A 19,975-nucleotide genomic window follows, 5' to 3' on the forward strand; every position below is an offset into this window, starting at 1 on the left:
TATTTTTGAGATTATGGCTCTTGTGCTGTTTTTTTCGCTGGTACTCTTGATTTTAACAGATGAGATAAATTACAGACGGACCTTTGACTCTTATCTAAATTAAATATTGAACTCGTAATTCATTGATATTAATTTTAACATATAATTTGCGTTTCATTTAATTTTTGTTAGGAGGGTAATTGTTTTTTTTTTATTCTTAATTCGCGATGAGTTGGTGGCACTGGCAGATCATCAGAGACGTAATCGGGCCGATCTGGCTCAAAGCGAGTCTAAACCGTAACGATTGTCGGTAAGACCGGCCGCAGCTAATGATCCCCAGTCCGTTCAGACGAGAGAGTGGAATTTGGAAACTTCCGACAAGTCGACGGCTCGCCAGCTCTCAGAGACGATCTACGAGATCTCTCTCTTCACACTCCGAATAAGGCCCTTCCTCCGAGTCCCTGGATTCGTTCTTCTGACGAAGTAGTTCTTGGAGGGGGCAATAGGCTTCGACCGCACTTCCGACTTCGTTTGGCGGGAAATCGAGCTCCGTCCTCATCTAAATCGGTACTTCAATCGATACGTCTCAGTTCCGATTTCGTTTGGCGAGAAATCGAGTTCTCCGTGCTCATCTAAATCGGTACGTTTCAGTTCCGGTTTCGTTTGTCGGGAAATCGAGCTCTGTCCTCACCTAAATCGGTACTTCGATCGATACGTTTCTGTTAACAAGTAGAATTTTGAGTGGACGCTGAGGAGCGAGGATAAATGTGACGATGGGAATTCCGGAGAATGAGAAAGGCCTGATACTGGCAGTGTCGTCGAGCTTGTTCATCGGAGCTAGTTTCATCCTCAAGAAGAAAGGTCTCAAGTGTGCCGCTGTTTCGTCTGGTACTCGCGCTGGTTAGTCTTCATCCAGATCTCTATTCATTTTCGTAGTTAATTCTTCTTTGCCTTTCAAATGAATTTGTTTCGAGGCTTTAACTTCATTTTCAGATTGTACTGATGTTTGAAATTGTAGTGGTTTTTTTTTGCTAAAGAAGTAGTGCGATCAGAATATTAATATCGTTCTGTGTTAACAGCAAGGAAGTAAAGTAAAATCTGAAAGTTGAGTTCGGCAGGTGAAAATTTTGGTGGATGCGACTGAAATTTAAGTGAAATTGAGAGTTGTTGATTATAAGTTCGGAAATTGATGATGAGGAGGATCTTCTTCTTCTTTTTCTGCTAACTAATTGGCGATCTTCTTTTAAACCATTTCTTGTTTAGCTTCTATAAGGTGGTGAGTAACAGCATCTGGACAAACAGGATGATTATAGCTTCTGAAGTAATTGCCAATGCTCAGTATGTTAGCCACTTGTACCTTTTGACTTCATTGAGGTCCAGTAACTTTCCTGTAAAGTCTTCTCCTTCTTGTTCCCCTCCTCCTTTTTGTTATTTTTTAAATGTACTTGGGAGTCATTGAACTGAAGGTCCTTCAAGGAATTTAAACAGGTGGACTTTGGGGTTACGAAAACAGGGCTTTTATGCTCAAAGATAGTGATGCTTCCTTCAAAAGGAGTATTTGCTAGAGGCTCGACTAGACACCCTTATGATGTTGAAGTAAGGAGCTCAAGATACATGAATGATGAGAGCTCTAGAAACCCCTAAAAAGACATCTTTCAGAGCTGAGAAAAAGACCTACAATTACATAACATGTAAAGTTTTCAAGGTCAAGCATAGAATTTAATGATCTCAAAGGAAAGACTGAAATGAATCATCTCTCAATGGCTAATATATGTGAAAGCTGAGATAAGTTCCTTACACAAGATGCAAGTATAAGCAAGGTCTAAGTAGAGAAAATTGTCTTGACTGCAAGAGTGAGTGTTTCTTGATTAGTGACTTATTAAACCTGTTTGTGGTCAGATGGGAAGAGATGGACTGTTCTCTGGAGCTTATTGGCCAGGGGCGGACCTAGGAATTTTTACTTGGGGGGGCTTCAAATTTTTTTTTTCCAACCATGAACTTTATCAATAGAAAAAAACAAAAAGATAAAAATGAGAGCTTAATGAATTTTATATGCATATTTAACATAATTTATTAACTTAAAAAGAGAAAGCAAAAAATAACAAAAAATACAAAAACTGTACAATACAAATACCTTATAAAACTATTTAAAGCCGCAACCTGCGATTCTTCAAAAGATCAAACTTGTCAATGAGTACTTCTGTATCAATACAAAGAGCAATCTCTCTCTCAATATAGATAGTCATGACATTTGCTAGAAAGTCATTCTCTATTTTATTGCGAAGTGATGACTTGATGAGTTTCATCCCTGAAAAAACCCGTTTTGTTGTTGTAGTAGAAACTGGAAGAGTTAATACTAGACGAATCAATCTATCAATCAAGAAATAATGACATGACCTATTCGTTTCAACCAACATTCGACATAATTGAGGAAGAGAATTAAGATTCTGAAACTGCGAATGCCGAATTACATCAAACTTGTAGTGATCCAAGTGTCTCCTCAAATCACTTATTTCTTCATTATTAAAATCCAAAGGATAAAATTCCTCAGCTAAACCACAAATAGCATCTATAGAGAATGATTTGAAACCATTTGTAGGACTTAAAGCCTCGCATAATTTAAGAAGTTTTATTGTTTTCTCAGTAAATCTATTACTCAACTCCATCAACTGAAAATCTATTACAACATTGAATATCTGAAAGTGATAGTAGTCCTCCACTGTAATATTATTTTTCTGTTGACAAGAACGTCTTGTACCATCCATATAACGATCAGTTAATTCTAGCACATCAACATCGTTACTTCTACAAAATTACACCACATACCAAATAAAACTTTCCCACCGATTATCACGCATCTCTTGAAGAAGAAGCTTTGTAGTTGAGACAAAATTCATCGCATTCAAAATGTCTTGATCTTTCATTTGCAATGCTTGACACAAAATATCATATTTTTCCAACACGTCATGCATCAACAACAAGATAAATACAAACTCAAATGTTTTCATAACTTTCAAAGCACCCTTAGCCTCCCCACATATATTATTGTTCGACCCCTCATTAATAAGATTTGCAAGAAGCGTACAAGTAGAACCAAACATCTCAATCAATCTTTTAACAGAGGTAAAATGTGAACTCCAACGAGTAGCTCCAGCTCGTTGCAAAGCACAAACCTGATTAGCCCCAGTACCAGTTGGAACTTCTCCTGCTACTATCAAATCTACAATTTCATCCTCTCGAATTGACTTTAATTGAGAATGACCCTTAGCAAAAGCACCAACAAAGTTGACAATAGAACTTAATGATTGAAAGAATAGCCACACATCATGTACATCCTTAGCTACTGCAACTAAAGCTAGCTATAGATGATGAGCAAACCAATGAATGTAATAAGCAGATGGGCATTCTCTAAGAAATAATGCTTGCAATCCATTCCATTCCCCCCGCATGTTGCTAGCACCATTATACCCCTGACCTCGTAAATTTGTAACCAATAGATTATTTTGGTTTAATACAGTACATATATCTTTTTTTAAAGTCAAAGCATTTGTATCTTTAACACTCACAACTTCAAAAAATCGTTTTCTAACAAATCCATAACCATCAACATATCTTAAAACAATAGCCATTTGTTCTTTATGTGATTTATCAACTGCTTCATCAACAAGAATGCAAAATTTAGCATCTCTAATTTCTTCATGAATTTTATGTCGCACACAATCAGCAATAATTTTTAATATCTCTTTCTGAATACGTGGTGATGTGTACTTGGCATTTTTAGCTGCATTTTCTAGAACAACATCATCAATTTCTTTGTTTGCTCTTCCGTGCAATTTGATTAATTCAATATAATTCCTACGGTTAGTAGACTCGGGAGGCTCATCATGACCTCTAAATGCACAACCTTGCAATGCTAACCACTTCACACTCTCTATGGAGGTCTTTAAAAGAAAACGATTATGTTTCTTTTCTTTTTCAATCTGTTTGTGTATCCTTCTCTCAATACATTAACTTGGATTTCTCAAGTTTTCCCATTTTTCCATAGCAATGTAATGTAGTGAATTACCATCTCCTTCATGTTTTTTCAGCAAACAATCTTTACAATTAACTCTCTTCCAATTTTTGAACCCCTTGATAGTGAATGTTTCAGGTTGTGATGTATTACTTTCAAATAAATAACAGGGAAAACAAAATACACTTTCTGTCTCTACAGAAAACTCAAGCCATGGATGTTGTGTGAACCAAGTGGATTGAAATCGACGAATTTGAGCCCCAAATTTTACATGAGGATACTCATAAATAGGTTGACACGATCCCATATCGATATATGCTTTTCGAACCTCATCTTGTTTATCTAATGGATATTGTGATATTGGGATTCGTTTTCCAGGATCACGTTCATAATATGAGGTTTTACTTTCAAGTGGCTCAATAGTACATTCATCTAAAGGCTTGGATCTTTTAGTTTTGGATGGTGATATAGAACTTGAAGAAGGAGCATTGCGGGGACCATTTGGGTTACTTGATGATTGATCATTGGTTTTCTTAGTGAAGCATTGGAAGATATTTCGGTTGTGCATTTTAATATACCTGTATATAACAATTAACAAAATCCCAACCAAGGCAATTCAAATATCAATCACAATTAACAAATCCCAGCCAGAACAATTCAAATATTCAATCACAATTAACAAATCTCAATTAAGACAATTCCTAACTAAATGCAGTAGTCAAATAACAATTAACAAAAAGCCAAATGCATAGTTAAACCCTAAAGTCCTAATTCATAAACCCATCATAGGTGTTAAATTAGTCGAAACAAAATAGAACATAATCAAATAAATTAACTTACCTTTTGTCTCTTAGTCTCTAGAGTATGAAGGGATGCTTACTGCCTAGTGTCTACCTGCCAAGAACAAGATTTTTCAGCAATAAATTCTTGTATATTATTATTTTTACCAAATATCCTTAGGCTCTTAACAGAAACAAATTTATATATATCTTAATAGATGAAATAAATATATTCGGAAGCATTGGCAAAGCAGTAGCCGCCCACCCCAGCCCAGCGTGGCCACTAGCCATCCTCGGAAAAATCCCCTTCAATGATGTAGGCCGTTGGCATGGGAACTTAGAAGCAACAACGAAGATTGAAGAAGTAGAAAAAATAGATTTTGAAATATATAAATAGAAGAAATAGATCGCTTACGTGAGAAATCTTGATTTTGGAAGAAGTGAAAGCAGAGAGCTAAAGCTGATTGTTGACTGTTGAGGCAAGATTGAAGAAGAAGATGAAGATCGCCGCTGCGCTGTAGGAGCCAATTTGAAGCAATAGCTTAGGTTATAAGATTAGGGATTTTAGGTTTGGATTAATAATGTATTTGGGCTTGGGCTGATTGGTTGGTTGTCAAATTTGAAAAAAAAATATTTGGGCTGGCTGATTGGGGTGGGCTTGGGAAAAAAATTATTTTTTTAATACTAAAAAGCCTACTTTTTTAAAAAAATTGGGGGGGCTCCAGCCCACCCTGCCCATGGGCTGGGTCTGCCCAATATTGGCAGGACATGATGTGACCCTAGAGCCAAGTTATGATCATCTGTAGGGCATGGGGATCATCTGGTGATAAGAGCAAGTCATCATTGAGGTGAGGGATGGATTATATCTTAAGCTGTCGAGGCACTGATACATCGATACTTAAGCCTAGCAGCCCAAAGGGAAATCCTTCTTTCTTGTCCCTGGACACATGGTATATCCTTGTTGTTTGCTTGAACCAATCACGGTGGCCAAAATACCCCAGAGCTGAATCTATTGGAGATTCTCTTAGTTCTTGATGCAGCAAAGCATGCAATGAAAGGGATAACCAACTTGAATCCATTGATTTGGGCACAGATACCTGTATAAGTTATTCCTAAACCAGTGGATTTGTATATTATCCTATAATATGACAATTCATTTTCCAAAACATGCCTATCATAAATACCTAAGTACTCTGTTTATTTATCTTTTTTGCTTCTCTTTTTCAGAAAGAAAACATGAAAAAAATCATCAAAGCAAGCTTGATTCTGTTGTTGTGAACCATTGTGTGCTTAATTCAATATCCTTCCCTGAGTGGTGATATTAACTACAACATTTATAAGTTTGAAGGGTTCATTGTGCTTTCTTTCTTATCACTTTCATCTGTCATCATGTTAACCCAATTGAAATATTGGTAAACAGGTCATTCAGTGATAACAGTTTCACTTACTATACTGCAGGAGTTGGAGGTTACACTTACCTACTAGAACCACTTTGGTGGGCAGGCATGTTGACAAGTAAGTATAAGATGACAAATGGACACTTTGCATCCATCCTTCTCTTTCTCCGAATGTTAAAGTTAGATATAAAGGAAGCGTACTGGTCAAATTGGTAACTGATAATTTTTCATGAAATTTATGGACATGCAGTGGTAACTGGAGAGGTTGCAAATTTTGTGGCTTATGTTTATGCTCCAGCGGTTCTTGTGACCCCCCTTGGTGCACTGAGTATAATTGTGAGGTAATAATAACAAAGTTTTTGTTTTTTGATGTTTGAGTAGGGCTGCAAACTTGTCAAGCCAAGCTTGTAAAGGCTTAGGCCCATTTGTTTAGAATTTTGCCAGGCTTGGGCTCGACCTCGATTCCAAGTCAAGATCATAATTGAGGATTGAGCTCATTTACTTAGAATTTTGTTGGGCTTGGGCTTAGCTCATTTATATTAAATGAGCTTCAAATGAGTCTTTTCATGAGCTCTAAAGCTAACGCTCATTTTAAGCATGATTTTAGACTTCTTTATATAGAACATATAAAATTAGTATATTTTTAATATATATTTAAATTTTGAATAATATAAATAATATGAGAAAAAATCCTCAACTGCAGAAAACAGACATATTTCAGAACAAAGCCTCACACAAACCTATAAATAAACCATAAATGAGCCTACAATCAAGCATGTAAATGAGCTTGTTCAAGAGCCCAATCATGCTCGGTTCATTTACTAATTGAGCTTAAAAGCCAAAGCTTCAGATTATTTATTTAACTAAATAAACCAGACCAAATCGAGCTAAGCTTGGAGCTGCTCGCGAGCAGTCTATTCATTTGCAGCCTTATGTATTAAGAAATTATAAAGCAAATCTTGAACCATATTTTTAGGACTAACCCATATCTGAACTCAATAGTGCTGTTCTAGCACACTTTGTGTTGAAGGAACGACTGCAGAAAATGGGTGTGCTTGGATGTGTGTCCTGCATTGTGGGGTCAGTGGTGATTGTTATCCATGCACCTCAAGAGTATACCCCAAATTCTGTAGAAGAAATCTGGAGTTTGGCTATTCAACCAGGTTTTTTGACTGCAAACTATTCCTGATTTTTGGCATTGTTATTTATTTGAAAAAAGAGGTGTCTGGAATTACTAATCATTTTTGTCTTGTCTACTTCTGTCAACAGCATTTTTAATTTATGTGGCTGCTGCGTTATCTATCGTCCTAGCTTTGATTTTTCATTTTGAGCCACGCTGTGGACAGACAAACATACTGATCTACTTGGGAATTTGTTCTTTAATGGGTTCATTGACGGTAAGTTTGCTTCCTTGGTCTGAAAGTACTTTGTACGACTGGAATAATATGTCCTTATAATGAAATTCTATAACATCTTCTTGGGTGTTTAAGCCTCAAACTTTTTCACACCATCGTGCAGGTTGTAAGCATAAAGGCAATTGGAATTGCAATAAAGCTTACACTGGAAGGGATAAATCAATTTGAATATCCTCAGACATGGTCTTTTGTAACAGTTGCAGTAATCTGTGTGATCACACAGTTGAATTATCTCAACAAGGTGATCATATTTGAACCAATTTTGATAGCAGTACATTATTCTGCTTGGGTATCTCTGATCCTCAAAACAAGTTATTTTTCTTTCTTTGTTTAATGTAAGAAGTCTGTCCCTAACTGCAGGATTATGAGTGTTCCGAGAGTATTTCATTCATGTTACATCTGGAAAAACAGAGGCTAATTAACTTGATTACTTAAATATCAGCGATTTTTCTTGTTCATCATTAACCAAAATACTTAAAGAGTCAGCATTGTACTTTTTTGAGCTTCTGCTACCATGTTGGAATAGGCTGCCGCACTGTCTTGCTTCAGTTCACCTCCTTTTTGGTTGACACTTCCCCCAAGATAGACAAGCAGTTGGTGATGTAGCACTGTGCGGTGTGCAAAAAAACCGTCAAACCGCGGAAACCGTCAAACCGCGGAAACCGCCCGCACCAAACCGCACCGCACCAAACCGTGCGGTTTTTTGGGGGTGCGGTTTGGCACGGTTTGAGAAATTCTCAAACCGTGCGGTTTGCGGTTTGTGGTTTTTTTGGTTTGGTTAAAACCAAACCGGCCAAGTAGTATATTAATAAAAAAATTAAAAATATCTAATAATTTAAAAATTAAAAAAATAAATTAAAAATATATATTTTCTTGACCATGAATTATATTGTGGATTTTTGTGTTATTTTTATATTATGAGCATGTGGTTATGTTGTAGATTTAAAACTTTTAAATTTGCATTTTTTATTAGATAGTAACTTATTTTAGTTTTAAACTCCAAGATATTATAAAAATTTAAAAATTATGATTTTATGCATTGATTTTTATGTTTTAATTAAAAATTTATAAGTTAGTGAAGGAAACACCAAATGAAACAATAAAGAAGCATCAAACCGCGGAAACCGCACCAAACCGCACCGCAAATGCGGTGTGGTCTGGTGCGGTTTGTGCACACCAAACCAGACCGCGTGGTTTGGTTTAATGCCAAACCGCACATGCGGTTTGGCTTATTAAATCCTTCCCAAACCGCACCGTGCACACCCCTAGTAGCACACCCTACAATGGAGGATATACATTAAAAAAAAGTTTTTTAAGATTCAGCAGGCTGTCTAGACAAAGTGCTTGGATCTTCTCTGAGAGTTGAATACCCGTCCCATTAGGGTAAAGCCCAATTGATTATTTGTGATAATTGACTCAAAATCCTAATTCATCTGTGATTGAGTTTCCTAATTTGACCGAGATTATGATTTCAAATTTGACTGTGATTAGGATGTTGTCAAATTCGATTTTAAGTAAGATTTATCTCATGTGGAGAAATATTCTCATGAATCACCTTCTAATTAGGATATGATTTCTTGTGTACATTTATAAATAATTTTAAGTCTATAAATAGGTGCCCAATGCCATGAAATTTTGTGTGGCAATATCACTTTTGTACTACTTAGTGATATTTTGTGCTTTTCGCTTGTTCATTTTCTCGATTTAGGTTTTCTACGTAAAATTGTGTTTGTGTGTGTGTTTGATGGTTTGATCGTAATTTGTATTCGATCCAATTTCGTAACAAATTGGTATCAAAGCCGTTGGATCAAACCATTAACGCTTAGCAGATTTCAATTGTTGGATCTGCATCATCATCTTCCTCAGCCAAGTTACAGGCTGCCCAGCCCTAGTCGTCGTCGCCCATGTCACCGGTGACCACTACTGCATACACCATCATCGGTCTGGGTCATCCTTACTACTGTCGACCGCCGCTTCCTCTTTTTTCTCGTAGCCGTGGTATCACAACGACAACCATCACCAAGCCGTTGCCAACGACCAACAGTTGTCGTCGTTGCCACACAACCTCTAGCCTCCTCCACCGTCGTCCAGTCGATCGCTTCGCCTCCACCGTCAACGTTCGGCCTCTACCACTACATCTGTTTGCTTCGCCGCCGCCATTGACCGCCCCCGCCACCATTGTCGAATCATTCTTCTCTGGCTGCCTCTGCCTCCTCATTCAACTGACCATTCGTCTTCCTCTTGGTCGTTACTGCCTTTGTCGTCAATCTACTCTACCAACCAATCGTCGACCATCTTCTCCAATCGACAATCGTCGGCCTCCCTCATTGTTTGCCAATTATGTCTTTTGTCTTTGCAGCCGTCGTCACCATCTTCAAGTTTCTACCATTAACAATCATTCTGAGCTTCACCCAGATTTGGCTCAACTCGACCCATCAGGTCAAGACCCACTCCAGACCCGCTCCAGATTCAGTCAGCCAAATCCAACAGATCCAGATTTGTTTTTGGCCTAGAGTTTGTATTTTTGATCCATTTTTAATTGAATTTTTTATTTATCAATTATTTGATATTATTCAGGGATATTTAATAGCTACGTTGAAGTACGATATTCCTTTGTTGGACTGGAATATCAAATTCTTACTATAACAAGTTAAGATGCGTGTAATTTTGGCACAAATAGATTTAGATGATGCATTGTTGGGCTTTGAAAAAATGTCACAATCATGGAGTATTGAGGAAAAATAGCGTAAGGATCTTAAAGACTTGTCTCAAAATTAATTTGCATTTATCGAATCAAATTTTGCAGAATGTTTTGAAAGAAAAAAACGCTACCTTTCTGTGGTTGAAACTAGAACAGCTGTGTATGACAAAGAGCTTAACCAGTAAGTTACATCTAAAGCAAAGACTATATTCTCATCGAATGGTTGAAGGTACATTTATTGAAAGTCATTTAATAGTTTTTAAAGAAATTGTTTCTGATTTGGAAAGTATGGAGGTTAAAGATGATGATGAGGATTTGGGTATAATTTTGTTATGTTCTCTATTAACCTTGTTTTCAACTTTTAGAGACACCATACTTTGTAGTCGTGATACTCTCATCCTAGATGAAGTTTATGATGCTTTATTCTCGGAAGAAAAAATTGATAAGCAATTATTGGGGAATTCTGAAAATCAGGGAAATGGTTTGTTGATCAGAGGTAGAACACATGATAGAAATTCTGGTGGTAAAGGGAAAAGTAGATCCAATTCTAGAAACAAAGAAAAAACTTGTAATTACTCTAAGAAGAAATGACACATAAAGAAAGAGTGTTATAAGCTACAGAACAAACTTAAGAGATAGGAATCTGACCAAAAAGAGAAGCAACCAGAAACTTCTAGTGAAATTAATATTGTTAAAGATAACAGTAATGATAGGGAACTTATGGTCGTTACTAATGAGGTTATTAAACCTAGTGAAGATTGAATCCTCAACACAGCATGCACGTTTCATATGTCTCCTAATAGGGATTGGTTTTCGACATATAAAACTTTGACTTTTGGTGATGTGTTGATGGGTAATAATTACAACAACAACATATGCAGACGACATAGTGTTGGTGGATGAAACAAAAGAAGGAGTGAACACTAAGCTTGAGTTATGGAGAAACAATTTAGAATCTAAGGGATTTAAATTAAGCAGAAAGAAAACAGAATATATGGAATGTAAATTTAGTAAGAATGCAAGAGTGGAGGATGTTATAATAAAATTGGAAGACCAAATCTTACAAAGAAAAGACCATTTTCGATATTTGGGATCAGTGATTTAAAAAGATGGAGAAATTCACGAGGATGTCACACATAGAATTAAGGCAGGTTGGCTAAAATGGAGAAACGCATCGGGGTGTTATGTGATGATAAAATCCCATTAAAATTGAAAAGAAAATTCTATAGGACAACTATAAGACCAGTTTTGTTGTACGGTTCAGAATGTTGGGAAGTCAAATACCAACATGAGCAAAAGACGAGTGTAGCGGAGATGGGGATGTTAAGATGGATGTGCGGCCATACGGAACAATTAAAATTAAGATGTTTGATGATATTGTTCAAACTTTAACTTATGTCAGACATGTTTCCGATCTCAAAAAAAATCTTATTTCATTGAGTACTCTTGACTTGAATGGGTACAAGTTCATTGGTGAATGTGGAGTTATTAAAGTTAGTAAAGGTACTCTTGTTGTGATGAAAGGTACAAAACAATACGGTCGATTGTATGTTCTGCAAGGTTCTATCGTTACAAGTGATGCTTATATTTCTACTTTTTCTTTATCTAATACTGATGTCACTTAGTTATGGCATATGTGCCTTGGACATGTGAGTGAAATATGTATGACTGAATTGAGAAAAAGAATACTTCTTGAAGGGTAGAGTACTGGAAAACTGGAGTTCTATGAGCACTGTGTCTTCAGTAAGCAAAAACGGGTTAGATTTAATAAAGACATTCACAATACGAAAGGTATATTGGACTATGTCCATTTTGATCTTTGGGATCCTACCAGAGTACCTTCTAAAAGTGGTGCCAGATATATGTTAACTTTCATTGATGATTTTTCTAGGAAAGTCTGAGTATTCTTCTTGAAACAAAAAACTCATGTTTTTGCTACTTTCAAGTAATGGAAGACTATGATTGAGAAACTAACCGAAAGACAGATTAAGTATCTCCGCACTGATAATGGTTTAGAATTTTGTTCACATGAATATAATGATTTTTGCAGGAAAGAAGGAATTCTAAGGCATTTAACGATGAACGAAACTTTGATGAAAAATGTACGGTGTATGCTGTCTAATTCCAGTTTATCTAAGTCTTTTCGAGACGAGACTGCTTATATGGCATGTTTTATGATTAATCGGTCTCCTTCGTTCGCTATTAATAAGAAAACTTCAGAAGAGTTATGGTCAAATGCTCCTGGGAATTATTCTGATTTGAAAATTTTTTGGATGTCCTGCATTTGTTCGTGTTGATAATGAAAAATTAGAATCAAGGTCTAAACAGTGTCTCTTCCTCGGTTATAAATCTGGTGTTATGGGTTATAAGTTATGGGATCCAGAAGCGCTTAAAGTTGTGATTAGTTGAGATGTTATTTTTTATGAAATTGCTATACTTCATGGTTTATCTGCAAAAGAAGCTAACCCTACTGGTTACCAGAGTTTTGATATTTGGGTGGAGCTTGAAATCGACAAGAATCAAACATCTGAACCATCGTCATCTCAAATTAAGTCAAGCCGAAAAATAAGTATTGGTCCATTATATTATTATATTGCTAAGGATAAACCTAGAAGAAATATCAGACCTCCTCAAAGATATGATGAACTTGATCTTGTTGCTTATGCCTTGAGTGTGGTTGAAGATATTGAATACAGTGAAGAGCCTTCCACTTATTCTGAAGCAATTAGTTGTGCTGAATTTGGGAGATGAATTATAGTAATTCAAGAAGAGATGAAATCCTTACATAAAAACGGTACTTGGAAGTTGATGAAATTACTCGAGGATAAGAAAACAGTTAAGTGCAAATGAAAATTCAACAAGAAAGAAGGTACACCAGGAGTTGAAAAACCGAGGTACAAAGCTATACTTGTAGCGAAGGAATACAATCAGATTTCAAGTGTGGACTTCACAGACATATTTTTCCAGTTGTGAAACACAGTTCCATTCAAGCACTTCTTGGTATTGTGGCTATTCAAGATCTTGAACTTAAACAGTTGGATGTTAAGATAGCATTTTTACATGAGGAACTTGATGAGGATATCTATATGCAACAACTAGAGGGTTTTGAAGTTCTAGGCAAAGAAGACTATGTGTGCTTGTTGAAGAAGTCTCTATATGGCTTGAAACAGTCTCCTTGATCATACAAAAGGTTTGATAATCCCTACCAAATTCAACAATGGTACAAAAGGTTTGATAATCCCTGCCTATTATGATTAAGCACAATTTTAAAAGATGTAGTTAGGATAGTCGTGTATATTTTAAAAGGAACAAGAACGGGTCCTTTATATGCTTTTATATGTTGATGATATGCTAGTAGCATCGAAAGATAAAGATGAGATAAGGAGATTGAAAGTTCAGCTCAACAAAGAATTTTGAGATGAAAGATTTGGAAGTAGCAAAGAAGATACTTGGAATACAAATTTCAAGGGACATGGAGGCAGGTGAATTGTATCTAAGTCAACAGGGATACATTGAGAAAGTTCTGGCAAAATTCAGTATGCAAAAGGATAAACTTGTAAGTACTCCATTGGATGCACATTTTAAGCTTTCATCGAGCTTATCTCCCTAGTCAGATGTTGAAATTAACAAGATATCGAAAATTTCATACTCTAGTGTAGTAGATTGTCTTATGTATGCAATGGTTTATACACGTCCTGATTTGGCTCATGCAGTGAACGTGGTTAGTAGATACATGGCTAACCCTAGTAAAGAATATTGGAAGACAGTCTAAAGGATTCTCCGATATTTGTATGGTACTGCCGATGCCTGTTTATAGATCGAAAACTCTAGAGATGGAGTTATAGGTTTTGTTGATTCTGATTTTGCAGGAGATCCTAACAAGAGAAGATTGCTTATTGGGTATGTTTTCACCATTGATGGTTGTGCTATTAGTTGGAAGGCTACCTTATAGTTCACCATTGTCTTATCTACTACAGAAGTAGAATATATAACAATTATTGAGGTCGTTAAAGAAACTATTTAGCTAAAAGGGTTGATTGGTGAAATCAGTGAAAATCTTCATGACAATACAATCTATTGTGACAGTCAAAGTGTTATTTTCCTCACTAAAGATCTGATGTTTCATGAGAGAACAAAGCACATTAATGTGCGATATCATTTTATTCGGGAGATTATTACTCGTGGTGAAGTTACCGTGAGAAAAACCAGTACTCATGATAATCTTGCAAATGTGTTGACTAAATCCCTGCCTATTGCAAAGTTTGAGCATTGCATGGATTTAGTTGGTATTCGTCAGGAAGAGTGATTCTCCGTGATTTCATTGAAAAAAAGAATTTTGGATAATTCCATTTGTGGATTTAGAGTCAAGGTGGAGATTTGTGATAATTGTGACTCAAATCCTAATTTATCTATAATGGGGTTTCCTAATTTGATTGTGATTATGACTTCGAATTTGACTGTAATTAGTATGTTGTCAAATTCGATTTTAAGTGGAATTTATCTCATGTAGAGAAATATCCCCACGAATCATCTTCTAATCAGTATAGATAGATGATTTTAGGTCTATAAATAATAGGTGTCCAATGTCATGAAATTTTGTATGACAATATCACTTTTGTACTATCAATATTTGCTTAGTGATATTTTATTCTTTCTACCTGTGATTTTTCTTCATTTTGGTTTTTCACGTAAAATTTTGTGTTCGTGTGTGTGTTTGATAGTTTGATCGTGATTTGTATTTGATCTAATTTCGTAACATCATCATTTACTTGTACCAGGATTATAGCCCAGAGGAACTAAAAGCCACTGCTTTGGGTGGTGTCACACACATGTTACTTGTCAGAAATATGATATCGTGCCAAATGTCTTGTACTGACTACTGTGAAAATATGTAATCTGTGATTTGTTGAACCAACATCTCTGGTTCCAATCATCCTTTCTCTGGGCATGTTTACTTTAGTTCAGTTGCTAGATACTGGAACCTTATTTATCCTCATAGTGATCTCTGTTCTTTTTTTCCTATAAATATTTTCAAGATGATCATGTAGTCATGAGGGTGAGCCTTGTAGCAACAGTAAGGTTGCTCTTATATGTGACCGGACGGTCATGGGTTCAAGTTGTAGAAACAATCTCTTTGCCAAAAACAAAAAAAAGTATGCAAATGTTGCTTCCTGACCCTTACAAAGTGGGGAGCCTTGTGCAATGAGATGCCCATTTTGGAGTCTCCTTGATTAGTGCACTTGATGCATTATATTAGATTGTTGAGTTTGCCATTTTTGATAATTATATTGGTTGATTAATTCTTCTGGACTTGTCTTTAGTCATGAAACAGCTCAATTAATTCTTCATCCACTGATGTCTCTTGGATCCTGATTTCAGGCTTTGGACACATTCAATGCAGCAATTGTTTCTCCAATATATTATGTGATGTTCACAACTCTGACAATTATTGCAAGCATTATAATGTTCAAGGTAGATCCTGATACCTCTAGTTGGTGTTTTTACTAATGCTGCATAACGATTTGTTAGGAAAGATGGAAGTATGAGCATGGAATATATTCTCCTCTACCCCTTTGTAGGATTGGTCAGGTCAGGATGCGAGCAATATAGCATCTGAGATATGTGGATTCATCACAGTGCTTTCAGGAACCATAATACTTCATGCAACAAGAGAACAGGAACAACCCACTACTGCAGGTATGATGATCATCTCTCTGGGTTCCTCCATCTAATTAGTTTATCTGTCTTGTTGAAAATGCTTTGTGTTGCATGGACTTGTGTAGTTGTTTTAGGTGCCAACATGTGTTGAATTGTTGGATTCACCTACTTACTATGAACAAGATCACAAGGATACACAAAAGTTGATATTTCTTAGCTACTGGTTGGTTATATTCTCAAAGCAAATAATGTTTCGATCTAACATAGATCACAAGGACTGAAAAAAGTTTAGTAAGATATTTGTTGATTTCAACTGGAAAAATTCTGTCATGATATTTATCCTTCTTTGGAAGATGCTTCTGAAATTGTTCCGTGCTTGTCTTTCCATGATTTTTATTTGTTTCTTGAACTTAAATGCACATTTGGATAAAGTAAACCGTGCACATCTGAGGAGCTGGTTTTCTAAAAGAGAAATAAGAAAGATATAGTAATACGGTGGATGTAAATAAATTGCTTTTCCCTTTGTATTCTAGTTCTATGATTGTGTCATTAACTGTTGACTTTTAGCAACTTTTCTCTTTGGAAGGAATCTTATCCCTCTCTACCAAAATTGATATGGATTAGCAAAAATATTCAATGGTTGAACTTATACTTAGGTTGGTGCAAGCAGCTTGTGAATTTCTTTTTTTTGACGAAGAGCATATATTCCACTTGCTTTAGTGCCATTGGCCTCGTTAGTTCTTGTCTCGTCTAGGAAGAAGTGGACTAAAATAGAAATTGAACGCAAGGCATATTCTAAGTCTTATTTCTATCTATTTATTCTAAAATATGAGCATCTTCTGTTTCATTTTTATATAGTATTTATTTTTTACTAAGTAGTATATTTCATATTCATCAAGTAAAAAGTGGTGATGTTGACTTGCCTCTTGGGCATAGGCCGACGTGGCCAAACCATGTAAAACCTTGTGTTTCCTCTCTTTTCATAAACGACTTTTACCTCAACTTGATGGAGACCTGGCTTGGCTATTCAATTCAGGAACCATAACGTGGTATACTGGAGAATCAATGAAGGGTATCGACGAGGCACATTTCATCACGGTGCATAATTCAGACTATTTCCAGTGATGCTCCAAATCCAGACTTGTTGAATTGCGGACTTCTTTCTTTCAGACTGTTACAGAAAGAACACGAAGCCCGAACTAATGAAGCTACCAGTGGACGGGTATTAAAGCAGAGAAGAGGTCCTTTTTGCAGTCGCCAAATTTTGGGGTCTCGGCGTTGGGGCAGTTTGTTCATCGCAACCACCCTGTCACGCAGAAACTCTTGAAATCAATATCATGCTCGGCATGGAATGAAGTTTTGGTTAGTATGTCAACCTCAATACACGTGTTTTGGTTGAGATTTGAGAATTGAGAATCTTTGTGCTGCCCACTAGGTTTTGTACATATCTATGCCCCGTGTCTTGTTTGATGCTTTAGTGGGTATAGTTTAAGCTGTTACTAAAAGTTGGATTTATTCTTTGACTAACTTTGGAGTGTAATGCTTGGTTGGTGTGGTGATACAGTTGCTTTATCATTATTATTTAAAATAGAAGCAAAATCCATTGGATTATATGTTAAAAATTTAATATTTAATAGAGTTTCTCTTTGTTGATCTTGTTGGGATTGATAGAATAGAGATTACAACATCAACGTGCCAGCGAGTTGTTCGTCAATTTGATGTGATCCATTCACACAACTAAAATAGTATCGACCGGATGGATGTTTGATGGGCGTGACATTCAGATTGGAATTCAACGTGGCTAATCAATTATTCAAAAATTGTTCGTTGTACTAGTGGCAGGACCTCATGTTACTCTTCTTAAGGAATCTCTTTATTTAGGAATGCTGATAGATTTAACTTATCTGCTCCCTTTATCATATATGGGCTGAAGGTTTACAACACCTAGTGATGCTTGTGGATATATCCACACAAGATAAACTCTCGTCTTGACTAATTTTGTAGACTGTAGGGTTGTTATATTATTAGACGCGAGCTTACGGGAATGTGCAGGTCCCAATTCTCTATGGCCCATATTTCTCTCTCAATTTGTTCATGTCAAACAAATTTTATATTGCTCGATACGGATAACAAATTTTTTTTGTTATAGACTATACCAATTAAATACAATTAATTGTATAATTTATCTCAATTGCCAAATATTATAGTAATAGGCTTCTTCTAGCATCTTAGACCCTTTTGTTACTAACATAATTTTAATACGCTTGAAAAATGTGTTGTTACAATGTCACTAGTGACAAGTTTATCTAGTTCTAAACTAAACCCTTCACACCATGATTAAGAAAATTGGTGTAATATCCCGAGAATTCAAGGTCACGTCTAAGAAAGAACTTTAGAAAAGTTAGTATATATATCGAGAATAGTAAAAAATGAAACAACACTAGTTGGATACTTTTTTAGTTGAATATGAATAAAAAGCTCTCAGGTTGAACCTGCTTAAGCTTAGGGTAGCTCGAGGATGGGTGATCCCTGAGAATTTCGTGTAGGCTCATCAAGGTAAATTAATCTAATTTTTTCTATCACTTGATGCAATATGTTACAATTGAAGTCCAACTAATGATATTTAAATAGTTACTTCCTTGTTAGTGAAACTCAAGGTCGTGTTCAAGAAAGAACTCTAAAGAAACTAATATATATATCGAGAATAATAAGAAATGAAACAACACCAACTTAATATCTTTTTAATTGAATATGAATAAAAAAAACTCTTTAAGTTGAGTCTGCTTAAGTTAGGGTAGTTTAAGAATTGGTGACTCTTGAGAATTTCGTGTAAACTCATCAAGATAAATTAATATGATTTTTCCTATCGTTCGATATGTGAGGTGTTATAATTAAAGTCCAACTAATGATATTTAAATAGTTACTTCCTTGTTAGTGAAACTGTGAGGCGTCTGACATGCAATAATCTTTCAATAAGTCAACCCCAACTTCTTTTTAGCCCTCGGGCTTCATGGACATGTGTCATGCATCTTGCATTTATGGCTTATTTGGTACTAAGATTAAAAGACAATACCATTAGTTAAAAAAGTAATATTATATTTGGAACAAAAAATAAAGTAGGATTAATTAAAATTTAGATTAAATTTTTCCTATTGAAATGAGATAATTTAATATCTCACTCCTAAGTATTATTTAGTTCGGACAAAGTGGGATTAAATTTTACTCTTATTGAACCATTTTGCCCCTCAAATAAATACATCTTCTTCAAGGAGAGCTCTTTTTCCATTGTGACCACCTCCGGCCACAATCACCACCACTGACACAGCTAACATTTCTTTCACCAGAGGTGATCTATTGTCAACGTTACCCGACAAAATAACATTTCACTATCTTCCACAGGTTTTTGTGCCAGTTATTATTTGATCATATAACTATCTATTCTATTTCTATAGATATATTACATTGAATCAGTCAGCAAAGATGGCTGCTAAAGCCCCATTGGCAAATGTTGTTGAGATCTGCACCTGCAACTGCATGTCTGGCAGTGGCGTGTGCCGTGATACTTTAAAATATCAATCAATTAACAGTAATAAAATGGAGTCGTCTTCGACAATCAATAAGAAAAAAGACCCAAAATTCAGACTTGTAATCATGTGAGTTCCCTGAACACAGTGTAACAACCATCTAGGTTGAAGAAGGTCATTGGATGGCTGAGGTGAGGTCCCATCACTTAATTTCAACATATGGGTCCTCCTCTTTGCCCCCCCAAATGCCTAACCATATGCTCTCAAAATAAATCTTTTTTCTTTGGATAACTCTCCTTTCTCATCATAATCAATGAAAAATAAATAATTGATTTAAAAATACTGTAACAAATAAAATATCACAGTACTTTTTCCTAATCCATGCCAGAGTTAGGAGAAAGAAAGACCATCTTTTACCTTCTTCCTAGTTTTTCCTGTTTTTTTGGGAAATGAGACCCAAAGAAAGATGTCCTGTCCTTGCCCATGATAGAAAAGTTCTCTTTGGAGAAT

The 19,975-nt window shown here is 35.8% G+C and overlaps 1 protein-coding gene across 3 annotated transcripts; it reads left to right on the forward strand.

The window, feature by feature from the left end:
• Window positions 1-249: 249 nt before the first annotated feature.
• On the forward strand, window positions 250-17,588 carry LOC127802073 (probable magnesium transporter NIPA6). Of its 3 annotated transcripts, XM_052337754.1 has the most exons (10): window positions 250-619; window positions 713-879; window positions 6,229-6,285; window positions 6,418-6,508; window positions 7,170-7,330; window positions 7,437-7,564; window positions 7,686-7,823; window positions 15,663-15,755; window positions 15,863-15,980; window positions 16,978-17,588. In XM_052337754.1, exons 2-10 carry the CDS (start codon window positions 753-755, stop codon window positions 17,064-17,066), a joined length of 1,002 nt encoding a protein of 333 aa, XP_052193714.1. In that variant the 5' UTR covers window positions 250-619; window positions 713-752; the 3' UTR covers window positions 17,067-17,588. The 3 variants fall into 3 exon arrangements, with proteins under 3 accessions (XP_052193714.1, XP_052193715.1, XP_052193713.1); XM_052337755.1 differs by having other exon boundaries at window positions 251-879; window positions 6,191-6,285; XM_052337753.1 differs by having other exon boundaries at window positions 251-879.
• The last annotated feature ends 2,387 nt before the right edge of the window (window positions 17,589-19,975 follow it).

Source organism: Diospyros lotus, chromosome 5 (genome assembly GCF_014633365.1).
Source record: "Diospyros lotus cultivar Yz01 chromosome 5, ASM1463336v1, whole genome shotgun sequence".
Classification (NCBI taxonomy): Eukaryota; Viridiplantae; Streptophyta; class Magnoliopsida; order Ericales; family Ebenaceae; genus Diospyros; species Diospyros lotus.

Bases quoted from the DNA above. Each gene is read 5' to 3' on its own strand.
- LOC127802073 (XM_052337754.1), top strand. From the start codon at position 753: ATGGGAATTCCGGAGAATGAGAAAGGCCTGATACTGGCAGTGTCGTCG. The intron at 6,286-6,417 runs GTAAGTATAAGA...ATGGACATGCAG, and splicing joins GTGGGCAGGCATGTTGACAA to TGGTAACTGGAGAGGTTGCA. The intron at 7,824-15,662 runs GTGATCATATTT...TCCTGATTTCAG, and splicing joins AGTTGAATTATCTCAACAAG to GCTTTGGACACATTCAATGC.